The 20,883-nt window shown below is 45.0% G+C and overlaps 2 protein-coding genes across 5 annotated transcripts; both read right to left on the reverse strand.

Moving 5' to 3' along the window:
• Positions 1 to 1,125: 1,125 nt before the first annotated feature.
• Positions 1,126 to 10,598, reverse strand: Acrbp (acrosin binding protein). The gene is made up of 10 exons (XM_047551513.1): positions 10,028 to 10,598; positions 9,514 to 9,732; positions 9,223 to 9,317; positions 8,612 to 8,729; positions 7,461 to 7,932; positions 6,663 to 6,795; positions 3,798 to 3,977; positions 3,549 to 3,716; positions 2,240 to 2,323; positions 1,126 to 1,708 (listed from the first exon to the last, which is right to left on the reverse strand). Exons 1-10 carry the CDS (start codon positions 10,065 to 10,067, stop codon positions 1,586 to 1,588), a joined length of 1,632 nt encoding a protein of 543 aa, XP_047407469.1. The 5' UTR covers positions 10,068 to 10,598; the 3' UTR covers positions 1,126 to 1,585.
• A 421-nt stretch (positions 10,599 to 11,019) lies between these two features.
• Ing4 (inhibitor of growth family member 4) lies at positions 11,020 to 18,041 on the reverse strand. Of its 4 annotated transcripts, none has more exons than XM_047551517.1 (7): positions 17,954 to 18,041; positions 15,030 to 15,101; positions 13,212 to 13,378; positions 12,930 to 13,035; positions 12,642 to 12,747; positions 11,786 to 12,398; positions 11,020 to 11,667 (listed from the first exon to the last, which is right to left on the reverse strand). In XM_047551517.1, exons 1-6 carry the CDS (start codon positions 17,988 to 17,990, stop codon positions 12,152 to 12,154), a joined length of 735 nt encoding a protein of 244 aa, XP_047407473.1. In that variant the 5' UTR covers positions 17,991 to 18,041; the 3' UTR covers positions 11,020 to 11,667; positions 11,786 to 12,151. The 4 variants fall into 4 exon arrangements, with proteins under 4 accessions (XP_047407473.1, XP_047407472.1, XP_047407471.1 ...); XM_047551516.1 differs by having other exon boundaries at positions 12,642 to 12,750; XM_047551515.1 differs by having other exon boundaries at positions 12,921 to 13,035.
• Between the last annotated feature and the right edge of the window lie 2,842 nt (positions 18,042 to 20,883).

A 20,883-nucleotide genomic window follows, 5' to 3' on the forward strand; every position in this document is an offset into this window, starting at 1 on the left:
ACTCAGGCACCTTCCGGGAACTCTTACTGGCACACCCACCACTGGTGCCCGATGACTAACCCACTGTAGCTCACTGTTCTCACTGTTCTCACCCATACTCTCCCCTGTGTCTCTCTTCCTCTCTTAGGTCTGCCAGGTGGTTCAGCTCATGCCACTGTTTGTATCTTCCCCTGCTCAGGATCCTTCTGTGTGCCAGTGTTCTGCAAGGCCCTCTGTCCCTCCCTCCCTCCCTTCCAGACACACCCAGCTCCTCCAGCAGTGCCAGGCTGGATGCTTCCTCTTTACTCAGGTCTATTTCCCTAGGCTTGGAGCTCCAGAAGGGCAGAGAGCTCAGATGACAGCCCCTCACTTCTGTATCCTCCAGCTGAGTACAGCCCCTCAGTAAACATGAGCCATAGTTGATAACCAAAAAAAAAAAAAAAAAAAAAAAAAAAATTGAAGTGTAGGCAGTACTCATTTGTGGTCAAATGAGTTTGGAAAACATTAGGTTAAAGTTTCTTTATTATGAAGCTCTGTAGGACCTTTAACATTCTGCTGAATGATAGGTCATGTGGGGTGGGGTGAAGGGTACATGATGGTGCATAATACTGGTTTTTTTGTTTTGTTTTTCTTGGAACTGGGAATTGAACCCAGCAGTGCTCTCCACTGATCTAAACCCCATCTCTTTTCTCTCCCTCTCTCCCTCCCTTCCTCCCTTCTTTCCTTCCTTTCTTCCTTTCTGACCGCTTCTTGCTAAATTGCCCAGGCTGACCTAGGACTTATGATCCTCCTGCCTCAGCCTCCCCAGTAGCTGGAATTACAGGCATGTGCCATCACACCCAGAACATTATACTGTTTTTGTGCATTTCTGATAATTTCCATAAGTTTTTTTTAAATGCTGTTAATGGGCTGGGGATGTAGCTCAGTGGTAGAACACTTGCTGAGCATGTGCGAGGCCCTGGGTTCGATCCCCAGCACTGCAAGAAAAAAAAATACTGTTGACTTCTGTGAGCCTATAGAAGAGGAAGAAACTCAACGTGTGTTTCTCCTCTCTTGATCAAGTGAAAGCTATGCCCTACTTATCAGGAGCTGATCCCCATGGACATGATCTCAAGCTCTGACCTCTATCATGCAAAGGGACAATCCTACATTTACTTCTGAGATAACGGAACCCAGAACTTCAGAAATGAAGACACATATGTCCTCATAGTACACATAACCCCTAAGACCCCAGCCATAGCTTTCTTCAATCCAATTCCCTGACTGCTTAGGTCTTCTGCTTCTCTGACAGATGGCTGCTTCCCTGAGTACCATTCCCATTAGGTTCTCTCATCTGCAGATGGATCCATAAAATTGGGAGGTTAGAGATTGATTCCCAAGGGCAAGGTGGCAGTGCTGAGGATGGAGATCAAACCAAAAAAGGCCACACAGGCTGAAAATAAACACTTTATATAAAGATATCATCCTCTAAGGCAGATGGAACTTCCATTGTGGACCTCTCTGGGACTGCTATCCCAACCCAAGGAGAGTGTGACTAGGGACTAGGTAACTGACAGATGGAGAATATGGACCCATCAGGCTGGAGTGGGCCAGAATGGATACCAGCTCATCCAAGTTGGCCTAGAGTCAAGGTGCTGAACTCCTGGCTCCATCGAAGCACAAGGTCCTCACTTTTGCTCAGGGACAAAACAGTGTAAGTTTCATTCTGCAGACATCTCATGCGGGATACCTACATGGGGATTGTGCATATCATCTGTGACACAGAGCCAGGCGCCAGGAATGTGCAGGTGAGATGTCAGAAGCAACACAAGAACCAGAAGTGGGTAGTAAAAGAAAACAGGGTACTCAAAAAGATTTTTTTTGTAAGATGGAGGAAGCACCAATGGCCCAACCTCCTTCTTTTGGAAATCAGGAATCTGAAGCACAGAGGGGGACTTGACTTATCTTAGGCTACCTGGTAAGTAAGGAGGCCAGACTGAAACTCAACATCCAATTCCTAGCCCAGGTGTGGTGTCCTTGGGGGTCCTCCCCACATCTGCACCATCTCCCTCTTGTACCCTTATGCCTGGGAGGGACTTGCTTAATCCAGGACCAGAGGCCTGGAGGGAACACCCTGTGGAGGTCTTTGCCCTGTAGATGCAAGTAGGGAACTGACTCCCCATAGCCCAACTTCTGGAAGAGGGGGACTTAGAATACACACACCTGGTGTGGGTGACTGAAAGGCTGGTAGGAAGAGGTGGGGGCAGGTTGGGGTGCTCACCTTCCGATTCTGGTTTCTCATCAGGCATTGTTGACTTTTGAAGGAACAGTAGTTTGGATACTGGACATAGTCTGTGTCACAAACCTAAACCAGGAGCAGGGGAGGGAAAATATAAGAAGCCTAACAGAACATCAGACCCTAGAGGGTACTGCAATGGCAGACCAGGGGCAGGGGTGTAGCTTTTGATAACCAGATCTTGCACACCTGGGATGGATCTCGCTGTACTCTCTGAGAAATAGGCCTCTGTGTCCCTGTGCCCTTTCCCTCTCACCCTCAGTCACAGGTTGTTAAGCAGCATCCAGGAGCCTTGGAAAAAAGAAGTGGCTGCCCTACTGGTCAGCTTGCTGAGAAACTGATGAATGGGAATGGACAGTTGGGCAGTTAAGGATCAAGAATATGGGCTGGGGATGTAGGTCAGTGGTAGACTACTTACTGTGTATGAGGCCCTGTTTTCCATTCCCAGCAGCAACAACAAAAACATGAGAAAGGGGACCCAATTAGTGGTCCAAATACTAGGGATCCTTCTGGTGATAGTGATGAGGATAGTAGAAGAAAATTATGTGTGACAGAGGGTCAATAACTTCCCTCTTTGGAACTTGCCTCCCATTTATAAATCCAGGGGGCAGCTGAGATGATTTCTAAGACTCCTTTCCAGATCTAGGGTTTCAGGGACAAAAGCTAGGCACTGCCCCTCAGCTCAGTACCAGCATTTTTTTTTTTTTTTCTGGTGATGTGGATGAAATCCAGAGCCTTGTGCATGCCAGGCAAGTACTCCACCATTGAGTTATACTCCCAACTTCTACCAGCCCTTTCTTAAGCTGTTTCTATTTTTCCTTGTCTGGGTTTTTTTCTGTCAAACCACAAGAAGAGGGGCCTGACTCTCAGCAACAACTGACTATCCTATTGGAAAGGTAGCTTTGGGGAGAGGGGAACCAAATTGCTATTACTAAGCAGGGAATGCATTAGAAGTGTCAGAGAAGGAGCCTGGCAGGCTAAGTCAGGGATCACAGGGCCAGGCAGCATCCCCCATGTTACCTAGTCTTTTATCATAGAGATGAGTATAACTTTGACTGGAGCCTCAGTCTATTTCTGACCCTTGACGCCCAGTCCTGGGCTTTCTCATCTGGCTGGGCTCCTATTGCTTTGCCAAAAACAATCTTACTCTTTTGGGGAGGTGTGCCATGGTCTGTTGGAATCAGGTAGGATGTTCTGTGAGGAACTCAAGCCCCCTTCCATACCCTAGAGCACAAACCTACAAGGAACTAGGGCAAGGGGAGGGGTGGACTAAGTTTTGGGGAGAGGGTCTGACCTTGGTGGGGAAATCCCCATCGTGGAAGCTAAGGAACTCAGTCTGGAGCCAGCTGGAGACTCGGACATCTTCACAGCCCTTTGTGGCAAGCCGGGCACACCAAAAGTCCATGCGGAGCCCACCATACAATTCCAGCCCATAAAAGCGGCCTGCTTCTGGGGACCCTACCTGTGGCACAGGAGACAGGGGAGAGGTACACACCCCTGCCCTCCTACAGGCTTCCCCACTACAGGATGCCCGGCTAGGTACCTGGGTGCCGACAGATACGCCCTGGGCTGTGAGCAAGGGGCTGAGGAAGGGTGTCTTGTGGGAAGTGTCACACTGTTGCCGTTGCAGGTTGTTCTCTGAGTAGCACTGCTCCAGCTTCAGGGAGCAGAAGGCACAGAGGGGACAGATAGATGTGTGTCGCCGCCCAAGACTGTCACAGACCTGGGGTAGGAGTGTGAGTGAGAAGCTGAAGCTTGGACTCAATGGCCTGCCCTTTCCCCCACCTTAGCCCTCCAGAGAAGCCCACGGAATGTCTTTGCTTTAAGGCTCTTTGGATAGCTTCTCTGGCTTTTTTCCTCACTCTCCTCCTCAAGGACCTTGCCTCAGCTATTTCTTCACCCTTTTCCTGGATGTGGATATGAATGGTTATACTCTTGGGTAATTTTCATTCTACATGCAGGTGACACTAAAAAATTTTTTTGTGTTACTAGGGATCGAACCCAGGGGTGCTCTACCACTGAGCTATCTTCTCAGCCCTTTTTGAGAGGGTCTCACTAATTTGCTGTGGCTGGCCTCAAACTTGTGATCTTCCTGCTTCAGCCTCCTGGGTCACTGAAATTACAGGTTTGTGCCACTGTGCCTAGCTGATACTCAAATCTTTATCACCAGTTCTGATCTCTTCCCTGAACTCCAAATTTTCATTGTCAAGTGCATTGGACAACCTCCAATTGTCCCTAATTTAGCTTTTCTGAGAAGAACCCATAACCATCTTCTATTCTCTGCTAATGATATGCTGATATTTGCAGAGAGGTGACAGTGCTGGTACTGTCTATGTAGTCTCATTTGTCTTTTCAAGAACCCTATAATAATAACAGAAGAACCAATAATATTCCCTTATTCGCTGATGAAGAAACTGAGGTTCAATGAGATTCAGTACATTGTTAAAAGCCAAACGTCTAACAGAAGATAAAGTTGGGATGTGAATCTAGGTCCTTCTCACTCTAAAACCTTTGCTCTACCAAGCACCTAGGTTTGAAACTTCCAGGTTTTTGGAAGATCTTCTCAAAGTGGAGTTACCCATCTCCTAGTTGGACTCTCTGCCCTGGTTGAGCTTCCTCAGTACTACAGGGAGGATCTTGCTAAACAGTATCTTCAGTCAATTCCATCATCCTCCTTTCTCACCAGTGGGTACAGCCTATAAAGATACATGGAATTTCTTATATCACCTGCTTACTCTTCACAGAACCACATAAGGGCCAGCATCATGTTCCTGACCCAAAATCTGCATTAAATTCCCCTTGCCTACAAAATTAAATACAAATGCTAAGACTGCCATTTAAGACTTTTCACATAAGGACACTGACCATCTCTCTGATGTGTTTCCTTTTGCTCTACTCCGGGTTAAAATGCACTTGCTGTACCCTTATCAAGTCATTCAGCAAGCTTTCTCCATGACTCAACTTTCCACACCCCTCACCCTGCCTCTACTGGGTATTTAAAGTCAGGAGTACTCCTTCACTAAGCTATATCCCCAGTCTTTTTTTTTTTTTTTTTTTTTTTTTTTTTTTTTGAGACAGGGTCTCACCAAGTTGCCAAGATTGCCCTTGAACTTGCGATCCTCCTCAGCCTACCAAGTAGCTGGGATTACAGGTGTGTACCATTCTTGGCCCCACTGACTTTCTTACAAGTTTTTAAAAACCTCTAACTCCTTGCACCCTCCTTATGTAGGATGAACCTCCTTCCTTTCAGTCCCTTAAAAGAAGAAACCAAATGCTCATTCTGGATCTGTAGATTTCTAGTTGCCTCAGAGCCTTTACACATATGATACCCTCTTCTGGGAACCTTCCATGGGGCTCATTCTTTTGCCTGGTTAACTTCTCTTATTTTCAAGTCACAAATTAAATATCTGTTTCTCTAAGAAGCATTCTCTGATCCTCCCAACGTGGGAGGATCTGTCCCTCCACCCTATCTGTTCCCTCTGTACTTTGTACTTATTCCTATTATAGTACTGATCTCTATCCTGCCTGTTTCTTCATCTCTCTTTCCCACTAGATTGCAAGAGGACAAGCACTGGATCTACTACACCTCAAATACCTAAAAGAGAGTTGGTGCTCAATCAGTATTTGTTAAACAAATGAATGAACGCACCGTATACTGGCTCTCAATAAATATTTGCTAAACTATATTTTCTTGAAAACATGGTAGTGCCAGGTAATACCAGTTACTTCAAAGGCTGAGGCAGGAAGATGGCAAGTTCAAGGCCAGCCTTGGTAATTAGACTCCAAATTAAAAAAAAAAAAAAAAAAGAAACTAAAATGTTAGGGAGTAGCTCAATGTAAAACCCCCACCCCAGGTTCAATCTCCAGTATTAAAGAAAAAAAAAATGGATCAATCTAGGAGCTGAGTGCAGTGGCATGCATATATAGTTAGATACTCAGGAGGCTGAGGTGGGAGGATCACTTGAGCCCAGGAGTTTCAGACTAGCCTGAGCAACTCATCTTGAAAGAAAGGAAAACCTAAAGTATATTTTCCTGGGAACAGACTTCATGCATTTGGAAAATACATTGAGACTGGAATCCCTTTACAGATTCCTAGAACAGATGCTATGAACCTTCTGGAAAGGAGAGCTACATCAGCTAGGTACAGCTAGATACTGAAAATGGTGAATAGGATCAAGAGATGACTCAGCCTAACATTAGTGGGCTGGAGGATGAATTCCAGACTAGGTTTATAGTCTTCCTCCTTGAAGGTGGACTGACATGCTTCCAAAGAAGGGAGTCCCACTTGGATAGAATCTCTGCTTCTATGCCTCATGCTTCCCTTGCTCATCCCCCTTTCCCATAGCCTGGCATAGTGCCAGGCCCAGAGGATGCTTAGTGGCATCCATAAACACCATGGCAGGCATACCGTCTTCCCGAAACCAAGGATCTCCTCCTCTAGGTACTTCCAGGCCTTGGCTGTGGGGGTCATGATGCAGGTATTCTCCACAATTGAATAGCACATTATCAGCAAGGACTCAGTGTGGGGCAGTTGCAGGAGGCTGCAAGAAGACAGTACTGACTGGTGGGATGGGCTAGAAGGCTGGAGCAGAAAGCCATATCTACTCTCTTGCCCTCCCCTAAGCAGCTGGTCTTTAATTTTTTTGTACTAGGGATTGAACCCACAGGCTATCCACCACTGAGCTACATCCCTAGCCCTCTTTAATTTTATTTTATTATTATTTTTTTTTTGAGACAGGGTTTTGCTAAGGTGCCCAGGCTGGCAATCCTCCCAAGTTGCTGGGATTACAGCATGAGTCACATGCCTGACACAGTTAGCCTTTGTCATACACCTTCACCATGCTTATCATGGGGCCTTCAGCATGGAGCCTTAGAGGCCTAGGGTCAATTGTCTTCTTTTACAAATGAGAAACTGAGGTCCAGAGTGGAGAAATAACTTTCTCACTGTTGCAATGCTAATCAGGACAGAGACAAGACCAAAACCAAGCCTGTAGCTCAGTTCAGGGCTCATTGCCCCACATCATGTAGAGAATGAGCACCTAGGACAGGGATTAAGCCAAGGATAGGCATAGCAGTTGCTAGTTGTGCCTGAAGTGCAAGTAGGTCTGAGTGGGTCTGCAGGCCAGAGCTGGGAAAGTGAGCTTCTCGTTTCCAAAGAAGGCAGCAGGGATGGCAGGGCCCTTGAGGAAGTCACAACTTCCTATACCTGCCAGGGTTTTGACTTCTCCAATAGACATCCTCATCATATATTTCATTTGTTTCATCCATTTCTTGGGTTGGTTGAATGAGCTCTTGGATGTTCTCCATCACGACAGGAGCAGGCTCTGCTTCTCGGACTCGGGGAGTGAAGGAGGAAGGGTTGGAAGACAAAGATTCAGACAGAAACTTGGCCTCTGCATTGGCCTGCAGATTAGACATTGTCTCCAGTCCCTCCTCTGTCCTCTGCCCCTCTTCTTGCTTTCCCTCCTCTTCTTGCTCCTCCTCTTGCTCTTCTTGCTCCTGCCTTTCCTCCTGCTTTTGTTTTTGCATTTGCTCTTTTTTGTGTTGCTCCTGTCTTTGCTCCTGCTTGTGATCAGGCAGTTGCTCCTGGCCTCCCAGGGACAAGGAGGATTGGAGCAGCTCCTCCACATTGTTGTTCAGTCGTTCAGGCCAGGGCTGGAAGACCTGCCGTTCTGTGGCTACAACAGGGTTTGGGAGGAACCAAAAAAGAGAAGAGAAAGAGACAGTCAGGCTTTTGGCACCTAAGTGTCTGTTCACACATAAATTCAAGGGCAGTGAATGCAGACTAAAATCACATTTACCTACACAGTTAAGTATTAAAAATGAATATGAATATCAAAATGAAAGAATATTTCCATGGTAAATATGGTGTTGATGGTATGTGTCACTTTCATACCTCTCTTACAAGTGCTCTTCTTCCCTACCTGCTATCTCAAATGCAACTTTTTTTCCTCTCTCCCTTAGGGAACAAAAACTATTCAGAGTAGCTAGGAACTAATGCTTTCTATTGGGAAGAGGTGCTGGGAATTGAGCACAGAGCCTCATGCATGCTAAGCACATGCTCTACCACTGAGTTACATCCCCAGTCCTAATTCTTTCTAAAATGAAGAACTTAGCTTATAAAAGGCCCAGAGAGGGCTGGGGATATAGCTCAGTTGGTAGAGTGCTTGCCTCACACGTACAAGGCCCTGGGTTCAATCCTCAGCACCACCAAACAAGGCCCAGAATCTAGGGAGAAAAGATTCAGGGTAGGATTTTAAATAATGGCAGAAGATATGCCTCCCTGTTCAACATTCTTTCCCTTCCCTATTACCAATGACTTACCACGTGGCTCTGGAAGTTGTGGTAGGGTCTCACCTGTGATATGGGATAGAAACGGGGAGGTCATGGTGGTGGGTGCAACTTCTGCTGCAACCTCTGCCTCCTTGAGAGTGTTAGGTGAGAGAATGGATACTGGCTGGGAGCACCGGACTCTCTGCAGGGAGAGAAGGAAAATGGGAAAGCCTTTCCCAAGGGCAGACTTCTGCTTTAGCCAATTCCTCACTCCCTTTCCCAGGATTGCTCATCTCTCACAGATCCTGGGAAGGGATGAAGGAACATGATCCTTGCTGGAACCCTCTAGTCCTGAGAAAGGGTCTCTTTGGAAGAAAGTCTCATTGTCTGGGTCACACCCCTGCCTTCACTCTTCCGCATTTGACTAGAATAAAATCACTGATCTGTTAGAAGAAATGGAAGGGCTTGTCTCTACCTCTTCCCATCCTTCTTCCCTACTTTTCTTGAAGTAACAGGAATATTCAGACAGTATGAATGTCCAGGTGAGACTATTCATATGTAGTCTGATTGAATGATTGTCAAAATGGCAGAGAGGAAGGATCTAAGGATGACGGTGCTGGAGTCCTTCCTCAACTCCTCATTCCCACTCCCTTGGCGTTGGGGTCACCAGATCCAACCTTTCTCCTGGGCCTCACCTTGGCATAGTAGACGTGGTTGGAGCAGCGATACTGAGTAAACTGGCAGAAAGACTCAAACCAGGAGGCATAAGGAAGGTCGGAGCAGACAGCGCCTGAAAAGGGGCAGGAGTGGAGAAGGTGAACACGCAGAGGGAAGGCCCTCTGAAGGCAGCCCCGTGAGAGTAGAGTATATGGCTCTGGGTGAGGGGCCGGCCATACCCTCCCACTATCTCACGTGAGCACAGGACTTCTGCCCTGGGCTTGGGTGAACTCTGGTTGCCTTGGTTTCCCCACCGGTCTGGCTCTCACCGTCCGGCACCAAGCCATGGTTTTCATATTGATCCAGCTGTACCAGAGTTGGGTTTCGGCAGCCGTGGGTAGCACGGAGGCGGCAGGTAGTCTCTGCCTTCCAAGTTGGGGTCAGCAGCGCAAAGAAGCGTTCATATTCGCTGGGGGAGAGGGGGCTGCCTGGAGTGGAGGCTGAAGTTGACTCCTGGGCTGGGGCAGGTGCCAGAGGCAGGAGCAGCACTGAGGAGTGGGGTAACATGGTTCGATGGACGGCAACCCCAAACCCGCTCCAGACCCAGGCAAATTAGGAACCGGGATGTTCCCTCGGGTAGTCCCTGCTGAGAAGGTTGAAGGGATTGTAGGGACAGAGCAAATGTTCCCAGGGGGGATCGGGAAGGGTGTCAGAAGCCAGGGAGCAGACTCAAATCACCATGAGAAAGCGTCTCAGAAACCATAAAAAAATGTCTCAGGTGGTAGAGCACAAGGGTTGAGTTGGGGGAGGACGACGTTATTCGAACAGGTGGGAACCTCTCACCCTTCAGGAGAGAGAGGAGGCCATCAGATAGTTTCCTCATGGCCCCAGAAGATCCGTCCGTGTTTCCCGGCCTCTAACCGGCCAAGCCACAGACAGAGCGGCGGTGGCACGGGCTGGCGTTCAGGAGTGCGAGGTGTGGCCTTGCGTCACAAAGGCGTGGGCCGCGGGGCACCAGGGGCGGGGGCCGCGAACCTAAGTGGCCAGGTGGCAGGAGGGTATCGCTCATGTTAGGGCAAATCCAGAAGAGCAAAGGCCACCATTCATGTTCTATCTTCGACGAGGCCTGTTGTTCTTGATGGGTACTACTTTATTTTATCTCCACAACAATCCCAGAAGGTGGATCTAATATGAACCCTATTTGCACACTGGAAATCAGAGTTTAGAAAAGCAATTTGTTCAGATGTGGAAAGACATAGATGCCAGCACAGGCAGGGTTCTGGGGCTGGCAGTGATGGAACGTGCAAAACAAAGGGCAGGTGATCTGGGTAGGAGCTAGAGAGTATGCCTCCAGGTAAGATATGGGTTCAAACGGGAAAACAAGAGAAGGGTTCACAGGAGGGATTGCTCAGGTATACGGATGTCCGAGGCTCAAGGAAACAGATCCCAAGAGGGAGATGAGCAACCACAATCCATTGAGGTATGGGAAGAAAATGTGTCTTGGACCTGTTAATGTTTAAAATAAGAAATCAAACTAAGATTTAGTATAGTAGTACACATATATAACACAAATACATCATTTATTGGAAATTAAGTAAAAGGTGTTTTATGGAGAAAAGATGCACAATTTACAAAGTTCTGAGGCACACCCTCAGCCAGTGTTGCCTTCCCCAGGTTGAGAAGCTGCAGATGCTGGTGCCACAGGTACTACTTCAGGTTTCTTGTCTTGTCCTACTTCTGGCATGTCATCCTCCCACCCCTCATCCAACCAGAGGGTGCAAAAAGAATGCTTAGCACATGTACTGAAATAGTGTCTCTACAATAAACACAGCAGGCCAACACATATAGCTTTTATTTACTACCCAGGCTCCTTTTACATGTGAGTTATCTGTATTCCACCTTGCCCCCTCTCCCATTTCAGGCCAGGATGAATCCCCTTGGCACAGAGGAAGGGGTGCCCCTTTCAATGAGGCCACAGCCCAAATGATCCGGGGGATCCCCACCATGAAAAAACAGGAAGAGAATGGAGAAAGTTTATCACACCTAGCTCCCCACAGGGTAGGGGAGGAAAATTAAGGGGGCCAGAGTGCCCTATGCTACTTCCCCAGTCTTCAAATACACAAGCAAGGGAAATTAAGAGGACCCTCCCTCTGAATACAGCACCAACCTCAGCATGGAGGCAAAAGGACAGCGGGCAAGCTTACTTGCCAATGAGGGGGAGGGCAGAATGAGAACACATACCGTTAGTGGTTGCAGCACCCCTCCCTACCAGGGTTTGAATGCAGCCTCAGCACCGCAAATGGGGAGAGGGAAAGAGAAGGAATGATGATGATACTGTACCATCCACTTCTCCCTGAACCCCACTGCCCCAACACAGGCATTTCTTTGCCCACTAGCCCAGGTAAGGGGATGTGGAAGAAACTGTTGGAATCCAAGGCCCTTATTATTTCTTCTTCCGTTCTTGGGAACAGCGCGGGCAAAACCTAGAAAGCAACAAGAAAAAGAAGGGTAGGGGGAAAGAGAGTGAAGGGGAAAGTGTCCTATACCAGCTAACTTTGGGACAGTCAGCTAGGCTGCAAATCTGTAACTCTTGTCACTTACCATTTCCCCCGAGGCTTGGTTGTCAGTCCCACACAGGCAAGTGGAACCACTCAATTGGAACACTGGAAAAGGAAGACGCAGTAGTTAGAAGACTGGGCGGTGCAAAGAAAGCCCTCGCAAAGATTCTTTAGGAGTGTGCCTTTATCCCATCCCTCTGGAGACTTTCTGGAAGGCCTAAGGCCACTCATATCCATTCACTGTTTTTTTTTTGTTTGTTTGTTTGTTTTTGTTTTTGAGACTGGGTCTCACTATGTTACCCAGTCTGGCCCTGAACTCCTGGGCTCAAGTGATCCTCCTGCTTCAGCTTCCTAAGTAGTTGGGACTACAGATGCATGCCACCAATGCCCTACTTTCAGTCATTGTCTTTTATTCTGAAGTCCCATTCTTCAACCATGGCTCTCCCATTTTAAACCCACTCCTTTCATGTCCCTCAGAACCCCACATCCTGAGGTAAAAGGTTCTCACATCAGGGTTGTCACAGCCAATCATCTCTCCATAGGAGACCTGGTGACAAAGGCAATAGGTGGGTTCGTTGGGATCCACAGGCATATCCAACACATCAGAGGGATGGACACTGCCAAAGGTCACTGAGGGCATCCCATACTCAGGACTTCTGCATGCCAAGAGGAAGAGAAATTGTCATTTTTAGGAAGGGAAGCTAAGATCTAAGGCTCTGAGGCGGTAGAAGGAATCCTGGTGGGGTTTCTCCTCTCCATCCAGTAGATACCAAAATGATGAGAAGAGTTATTAACAGAAAACAGGAAAAGTGGCAAAGGACAGTGCAGTGCAGGGTGGGAGTGATATGTCAGGAAAGAGGATGTTACTTGGCAAAGAGTATGTTATGTGATACACTCACGTGCGCACAAGTTTTAACTTCTTCTGGGCAGCCTTGGGTGCTTCTTCATCCGAGTTTTTCCCTTTGGAACGTGCACGGGCAGCTTTCTTCTCCTTTTGAGTCCGGCCTTCTAGGGAAGAGGGGGAAAGCCAGAAGGCAGGGAGACAGAAAGATGGGTTAAGTCCCTGTCCTCCTCCTTCCCCTTCTTTCCAATTTGATACTCCTCCCTCATCAGTGAAGAACAGACTTCTTTTCCCTCAGAGTCCTCACCCACTCTCACAGCCCCGCCCCCCTCCTCACTCTTTTTGCCTTTGCTAGAAGAGCTGTCATAGTCACTTGACTCGATCTGTTTCTCCTTCAAATCAGCCTCAAAACGGGCCAGGTCTGTGTCCAGTCGTCGAATATGTTTGTCAACCTGGGGGAGAAGGAAGGAGAAGGGAGAAGTATAAGGCTGGTTCCAATGAAAGAATAGAGGCTAAGGCAAAATCTATGGATCTCCCAGACCCAAAATAGATTCCAACAGCTGAAGGAGGGGTCTAAGACCCCAAAGATTAGATGGGAGGTAGTGGGGAGCCATGAACAGGGCCATACCATCTCATAGGTCTGCATGGCAAGCTGCACCTTGTCGTCACCAAATTCCTTGCACTTGCCATAGGCTTCCTGGATCTGTCTGAGAAGGGCCAATTTTTCCTCGGAGCTCAGGTTGCGGGCGCTACTCATATACTCAGTGGCCAACTTGTCAATTTCAGCCTTCAGGTCTACAACAGAGACAGAGGCCTGGTCACAATGGCTCCTGGGTGGCTAGATGAAACATACTTCTTGCTCTTGTTTCTTGGACTTTTTCCATTGACCATCATGACCTTTGAACTAAAACCTACTGAATGTTCACAGGAACTGTGCCATGTACTCAAATCAACACTATATGTTTTAAAGATTCCTTCAAGGTGCTGACAACACTGCTAGCATAGTTGGAACTTAAATTATTGCAACATATTGAGGATTCTCTGCATACCACTTAATATGAAGTATATTTTTGTTGATGTTTGAACATGCTTCTTTGAAAAGCTTGCTGCTTCTTGATCCATGAATATTCCAAAGACAACTTGTTCTCATTTCACAAACATCCCTCTAACTGCAGCAAACTAGGCTGGGTCATCTGTTGCTCTGGCTTCTAGGTCTCACAATTTAAATTTAGTCCCTACTTCTTCTGGTTACTTTACTGCCACATATTATGCTGTTCATCTGCAACTTCTTTGTATTTTCCATCACATTATTTCTGTTTATCCATCTTAGATATTTCTCCAAACAGTTTGAAACTGGAAGGTGGTGCTGTCCCAGACACTAACTGTAGATGTATACTCCTTAATGTATGATAGGGTTCATAAAATGTCATTGGAAAGAAGCAAAAGTCGACTCTAACATAATACAGCTGTGTTAACAAAGGTATGGGGAAGATCTGCAAACATGCTACATTTATGTTCCACTTCATTCCAGGCCTTTGAAAGAAGCTAAAAAAGGAATATAGTTCCATCATCTCCAGCTGGTTTTTTGCATGGACTGAAGAGTCAAAACTGTATAAATTCTCATCATTTGGCAGGTAGTCCTCAGGGGTTGATGGCCCAGATTTTAGATGATGCTCACATTTTCATGAATAAACTTACCAGAGCAATTTTAAAACACAGCTTCATGTAACCTAAAACCAGCTTATTACATCCTTGAGCATAAATACAAAGGATGGAAAGTAAAAGTCATATATCCTTCAGTGGGTATGGAGATAGCTCTGATAGACATCTTGGATCTTGAAGAGACCAACTTGATAACTGTAGTGTAGCTTCCCTCAGGCTCCAGCGACTGCCTCAAAGTAGCCAAATCTCCTCAGTGTCCAAGGCTGAAGATGTTATCTAATGCTTCTGTAAGCTTCAGGAATACAGTGTAGGATCCCAGGGTTAATTGCTTGCTCTCTTTGTCTTTCACTCTCTCTTTTAAAGAACTTCTTCTCATACAGCAAAGCTCCTGTCTACAAACATGAAATGTAATCTAAAGCCAATGTGAATTTGTGATAGTAACATTAACAATGTATTCAAGCAAAAACAATATAGTTATCCTGTAAGTATACTGGATGTGTACAGTAGAAGTGATGCTAGAGTCAATTTTGGTTTCTTGAATTCTTCTTGAATAGCTATAAAGAACATAGCATCTCTGAGTTCTTGAGGCCTTGTCTCAATATTTCATTGGTTATGGAAAAGTGATATAGAAACGAGGATCAATAACCTCTTTATAGAATTCCAAGCGAGTTTTTAAAAAACCCATAGTTCTCCAAATCATACCAGATGTTGTGGTAACAGCAAGTAGAAAAATAAATGATTACACACACTCATCATACACAAGATCTGCTTACTCTATACTTACCCTCTGTTCTTTGGTCAAGGTCCCTCATAAGCTGAAAGTTTCTCTGTAATTCAAAGGGGAGGTTTTCAATACCTAGAGAATAGAGAGAAAGAATTACTGGTCTATGCAGATTTTGGTAAGAGCTCTCCCACTGAGCCACACTTCCAGTCCCCAAACTTACAATTTGTGTGTATTTGTGTTCATATGGATGGGGATGGAATCTAGTATTTCACACATACGAAGCATGTATTCTACCACTATGCCACAACCTCAGCCCTTTACACCTCTTTTTAAAGTACAGTTCCGTATTCCCTCATCTGAACCTCTGGATTTGTGACAGCATTCATAGTTCCCTTCTCACAAGAGATAGTCACTTTTCTCTCCTCAAAACTACTTCTCCACCTCTGCACAACTATCCCACCATTTCCTTTTGTGTGACTTTACAAATCAGCCTTTCCCTTCATTTTCAATCTCTGCCTCCAATCTTCTTGCCTTCAACTTACAAATAACACTATGGAATTCTCTACTACTTATCACAGATATAATTTCAATCTATTCTCTAGAGAGTAGCCTAAATGTTCTTTAAAAATGGAAACCAGGGTTGGGGATTTGGCTCAGTGCTAAAGTGCTTGGCTAGCATACATGAGGCCCTGGTTTTGATCCCCAGAACTGCAGAATAAAACAAAAATTTAAAAAGTCAGTCTTCTGCTTATAACCTTCCAGTAATTTCCTTATTTTTTGGTACTGAGGACTGAACCCAGGGATGCTGTTCCACTGAGTTACACCCAGCTCTTTTTAATTTTTTGACATAGGGTCTCCCCAAGTTGCTGAGATTAGCCTTGAACTTGTATTTGTCCTGTCTTAGCCTCTGGAGTCACTGGGACATAGGCATGTGATACCTGGCAACCTTCCAATAACTTCCCATTGCTGGTAGGATGTTCTACACATTCTAGCCCTTGCTTAACTCGCACCAGCCATGTCAGTTTCCCTTCTGCTCTCTTTGCTCTGATCATACTGGCCTTTTCTGAGAGTCTCAAACTTGCCAGCAGCAAGCTATTTCTCTCCCTGGAATGCTTGGTCTTCGTCATCCCACTCCACCTCTTTGTCTACTAAATTTCTGTTAGTTTTTCAAAATTCAGTTCAAACCTAATTTTCCTACTCTGACAAATGCCCTCCATATAGGCTGTCAAGGTAGCCCATCTTTACTATTTTTAGTGCTCATCCAACTGTAATTAAATAATTGTTGTAATCAGTTATTTGGTGTCTGTCGCCTTAGCCCTCCAAGAGGATGAAAACGTGTCTTGTTTTCTTCCATTTCCCTAGTGTTTAGAAGTATAACCTGCATACAAAATGTACTCAGTGAATACTTGAATAAATGAATGAAAATATTTAAGCCTTTCTCATACAAGGAAATCCTATTCCCAAGACTCCACTTAAAATTTTATTTTTCCATGCTGGGGATCAAGCCTAGGGCCTTGTGTGTGTTAGGCAAGTTCTCTACCACTAAGCTACATTCCCACCCCTTTTAAAAATTTTGTTTCCATTTTAATTTTGAGACAGGATCTTGCTTAAGGGCTTTCTATATTGCTGAGGCTGGACTCAAACTTGAGATCCTCCTGCCCCAATCTCCCAAGTCATTGGGATTACAGGCATGCACCACCATGCTTGGCCATACACTAATTTAAAATGCAAACTTGTTAGCTTGCCTTAAAGGACATTGTCCGGGGGGGCACAGTGGCACACACCTATAATCCCAGTGTGTGTGCCTTGAGAGGCTTGAGAGGCTGAGGCAGGAGGATCATGAGTTCAAAGTCAGCCTCAGCAACTTAGCGAGACCCTGTCTCAAAATAAAATATAAAATATTTATAAAAGGCTGGGGATGTGGTCAGTGGTTAAGTGCCCCTGGGTTCATTCTCTGGTATTAAAAAAAAAAAAAAGACTGTCCAATCTAGCCCCAATCTCTCCAGTTTCGCTTCCTAATCTCTCACCTTAAAGTCATATATATCAAACACTCTGACCTAGCCACACATCTATCACAATACCTGTGCTGATGCTTTCCCCAACCTGGAGTTCCCTTTCTCTCTTGGCATAGACAAGTAAACACTTATCCTTTAAGACCCTATCAAGATATCTCTGGAAAGTTTTACTGTATCCCAGGTAATCAGTCCCTCACTCCAGTGTTGCCAACTGTCCTTTAAATGTATCTCCAATATTTCACTTGTCAACTTTTATAATTATTAACTTTCAGAATCTGTTTCCTACTAGATTTTGAGCTTCTTGAGGGCAGGGGCTATGTCTTACCTATTTTCTTATATCCCCATTGCCAATGCATTATGTTTCTCAATGAGTCTGTTGAATGAATGGCTCTCAACACTGAAACGTTACACAGGGTGACAGATTTTGTGAAGGGGTAGCTTACACAAAATGGGGTAAACAATTCCAGATGTTCATTTGATAGGAACTGGATTTGTACTCGGTCAAAAAGAAGCGGTCCCGTTTAGTCATCTGACAGTGGTCGATTATGCACCATCCCCTCCATGAGAAACAACCGACTACAGAAGACTTAAGCAGTCTCTGCCACTGCCCCAATGACAATGCTGACACCGATTATGAAGGACTTGGGGGGGGGGGGGCGGAAATCTACGCTGAAGCTTGGAGACCCTAAAAAATACAGGCACCAAAAAAATTCCCTGCTATGCCTACAAGCCTTTCAAGACACAACCCTGGGCCCCATCGCGCAGCCCCTCCCTCATCTATACCCAACAGCAAGGCCTCGACCCTACTGCCCCACCCCCTCTTTCTTCACACCCTCCAATATTTCCTCCCACAAATCCCCATTATAATTGTGACGACTCGCCATCAGGACTTAAGGGCCATAGATTCTCTCAGCCCCGATCCCCCCACCACTCTATGACCCCTGACCCCCTCCTCCAGACTGCTCTTACTGTCCAGATAATGTTCCAAATACATCCCCGCAGCCATCTTGAAGCAAAACAAAGCAACTTCCGATCCGCCCCGGAAGTGACTAAAACGCCACAGGAGCTGCAGCTAATCTTGGGATAGAACCTTTCCGCCCTTAAAACAACTTCCGCCCTTACCCGAGCGGACTTGTCCACCTGACGTTGAAACTTCTCCTTTTGCGTGGGGAGTCACGACCGCCCACAGCGAGGTTGCTGTAGCTCGCTTCCGCCCTTACTGAGATTCCGGTATGCGACCGAGACAGCATGACGTCATTGAAGGTCGCCATTTTGCATTCTCTAGCAAACTTTTTTTTTTTTTCCCTCCAAAACGGAATGTGTGGTAATGGGAGAAAAGACGGTTCTCTTTAGGATTGTATTCTGTATATATCCCTTTTAAGCAACTGGGAAATTCAACTTCTTTTACTTTTGCAGATTACGAATCTGGTGACCAAAGCAGGTTCCAGCCAAAAGATGATTTTCTCCAAGGCAATAAATTTCTTAAGTTGAGGAGTTAGTAGGCCTTATGTGATTTAAATCCTTTGCATTCCTGTTCATTTACATCAACACCATCTTTTAAGATTATTGTTGTTGTTATTGTTCCAGGGCCTAGCACATACTAAGCAGGTGCTTTACCACGGAGCTACATCAGCATTTTTAAGTTGAGAAAAATTCATTATAAACTCGTTATAAATCAGTAATTACAAATAAAGCCGTAATTCTGCACACTTTTTGTCAGGGTTCTCAATTATACTTTCACATATAAAATGAGAAGATACTCACTACTTTGCTGTCTTGCCACTTTCTCAACTGGGGAGATCCCATTTTTTTCCTTTTTTTAAACATTTGGGTGATGGTAGGATTCAAACCCAGTAGTGCTTTGCACATGGTAAGTATTCTACCCCTGAGCCACATCCCAGCCCCTTATTTCCCTTACAGTTTAATTTCTCCATATTAATGATTAAGGGATTGGGGAAAAGAGTTCTAATACAACTGATCCAGTTAGAAGGCAGCCATTATTCTATTCAACTATAATATAAGGAAAGCCACACTTTTCATTGCAATGGAAAGCAATCTAGAAGGCATGACAGGCTGCCATCACACCAAGGAATCAAAACTCAAAGCCCATAAGATAGCCCAAGTTATGTAAGATAGTATCTTGGACATAGGTGTCGCCCCAAATTCACACTTCCTTCATAATGATGTCACACAGCAGGTTTTTAATATGACAGATTTCCAGTCACACAACTTAGACCAAATATGTAAAGAAGGGTGAGACTTACTATTGAGCAGGCACTAAGATAACAGCAACATAATCTACTTTGTCATGCCCTTCAATAATTTAATCAGTGCCTATTCTCTATACAATGATTTGTAGTACCTACTTCATAGGGTCGTTGCAAAGAGTGGTTGGCAGGGTAGGAGCTTTTAGGGTAGATTCTGGTCCATATTTTCTGGTGAAAATAGGACTGTTGGGGCTTTCCCGATGGTGGGAGAGAAAAAAAACAAAACAATATTCAGGGAGCTAACAAACATTGGTGTTTGGTTATGTGTAAAACACTCTTTAGTGTCAATCTGCATATTGAGACACTACTTTGAATGCTCAGCCCCAAATTAAGTGGGGATTATTTATCCATACCACACTGTGGGCCAGAAAACCATTGGTTCTCCGTCATGGGAGCTTGGTCACTTTTTCAGTGCTTAAAGAAAGGATTTTAGTTTTTAGAAAGTAATCTTGGAAGTTATCTAATTCAATCCATTTAATGGCTGGAGAAGCATCATCACCAACACTAGTAAATGGTAGAGCCTGGATGGTAAGTTCAGATGATGTCCTGTTCCTCAGTGTTATTAACCATCTTACCTTGTGAGGTGTTTTGATAACCACTATGTTATGGACACTCAATTGTTTTATACCATTAATCAGTCCCATACCCATTAACTGGTTATGGTTCCCATCACTGGAAACCTTTGGTTTTAGGTATCAGTCTAATGAACATGTATGTATGTACATACACTGCCAAGTGGAATTGGCACAGAGCAAACTGGGGAGACTCAGGCAGGAGTACATGTCCTTTCAAGAGGTCTTGCTTCCATTCTTTCTGGTTAGGGAGCATGGATGTTTTGTTAACATATAACTGAAATCTTTCTCTCACCTATTTTGGTGATACAGTCCCCATGACAGAATGTGTATATGGTGATCCTCATAAATGAAGATTCCACTTGAGAGAATAAAACCGAGCCTTTCTGCGGCAGTGGAATTACACACATGGAGCCTCAGCACACACACATTCATTTTTCACACACACTCTGGAGTAAATTCTTTGTACTACCCTTGAACATCTCCCCAAATACTTTTTTCATGCTTGCTCATACCAGTAGCTCCAACTGCCTCTGATCCTTTTACATGAATTTATTTCTATACAATGTTCTAAAATCACCCCTTGGTTTGTACATAAGGATTTTTTTTTCCTTCATTTTAAAATTGCTTTATAACAACTGGTTTCCTGATTTTTTAAGTGTCTTCTTTTTTCTGAAATCTGTCATGATTTTTAAAAAAAGTTAAAAGGAAATAAAAATGCCGTGGCCAGAGGACAGGGTGGAGGGGGAAAAAAAAAAAAAAAAAGACAAAAATAAAATAAACATTCAAATATGAAAAGTCTCAGAGATAATGCATTTATAAACACAGAAATGGTTACAACAAAGATGGCCGTGATGAGCAAGTATATATATATTTATATATATATATATATATTTATATATAAATCCATGTCCGGCATCTGACCGTGGCACCTAGGGAGCTAAGTCCAGTCCTTTGTGTTTACCCTGAACACTCCCTTCTCTGCAACACATTTGTTCTGGGGTTTCATAGAGAACAGAAAGTTCTCACAGCTCCTTGGGGGATGAGACAGGGAGACAAG

This window comes from Sciurus carolinensis, chromosome 4, assembly GCF_902686445.1.
Source record: "Sciurus carolinensis chromosome 4, mSciCar1.2, whole genome shotgun sequence".
NCBI classification, from domain to species: domain Eukaryota; kingdom Metazoa; phylum Chordata; class Mammalia; order Rodentia; family Sciuridae; genus Sciurus; species Sciurus carolinensis.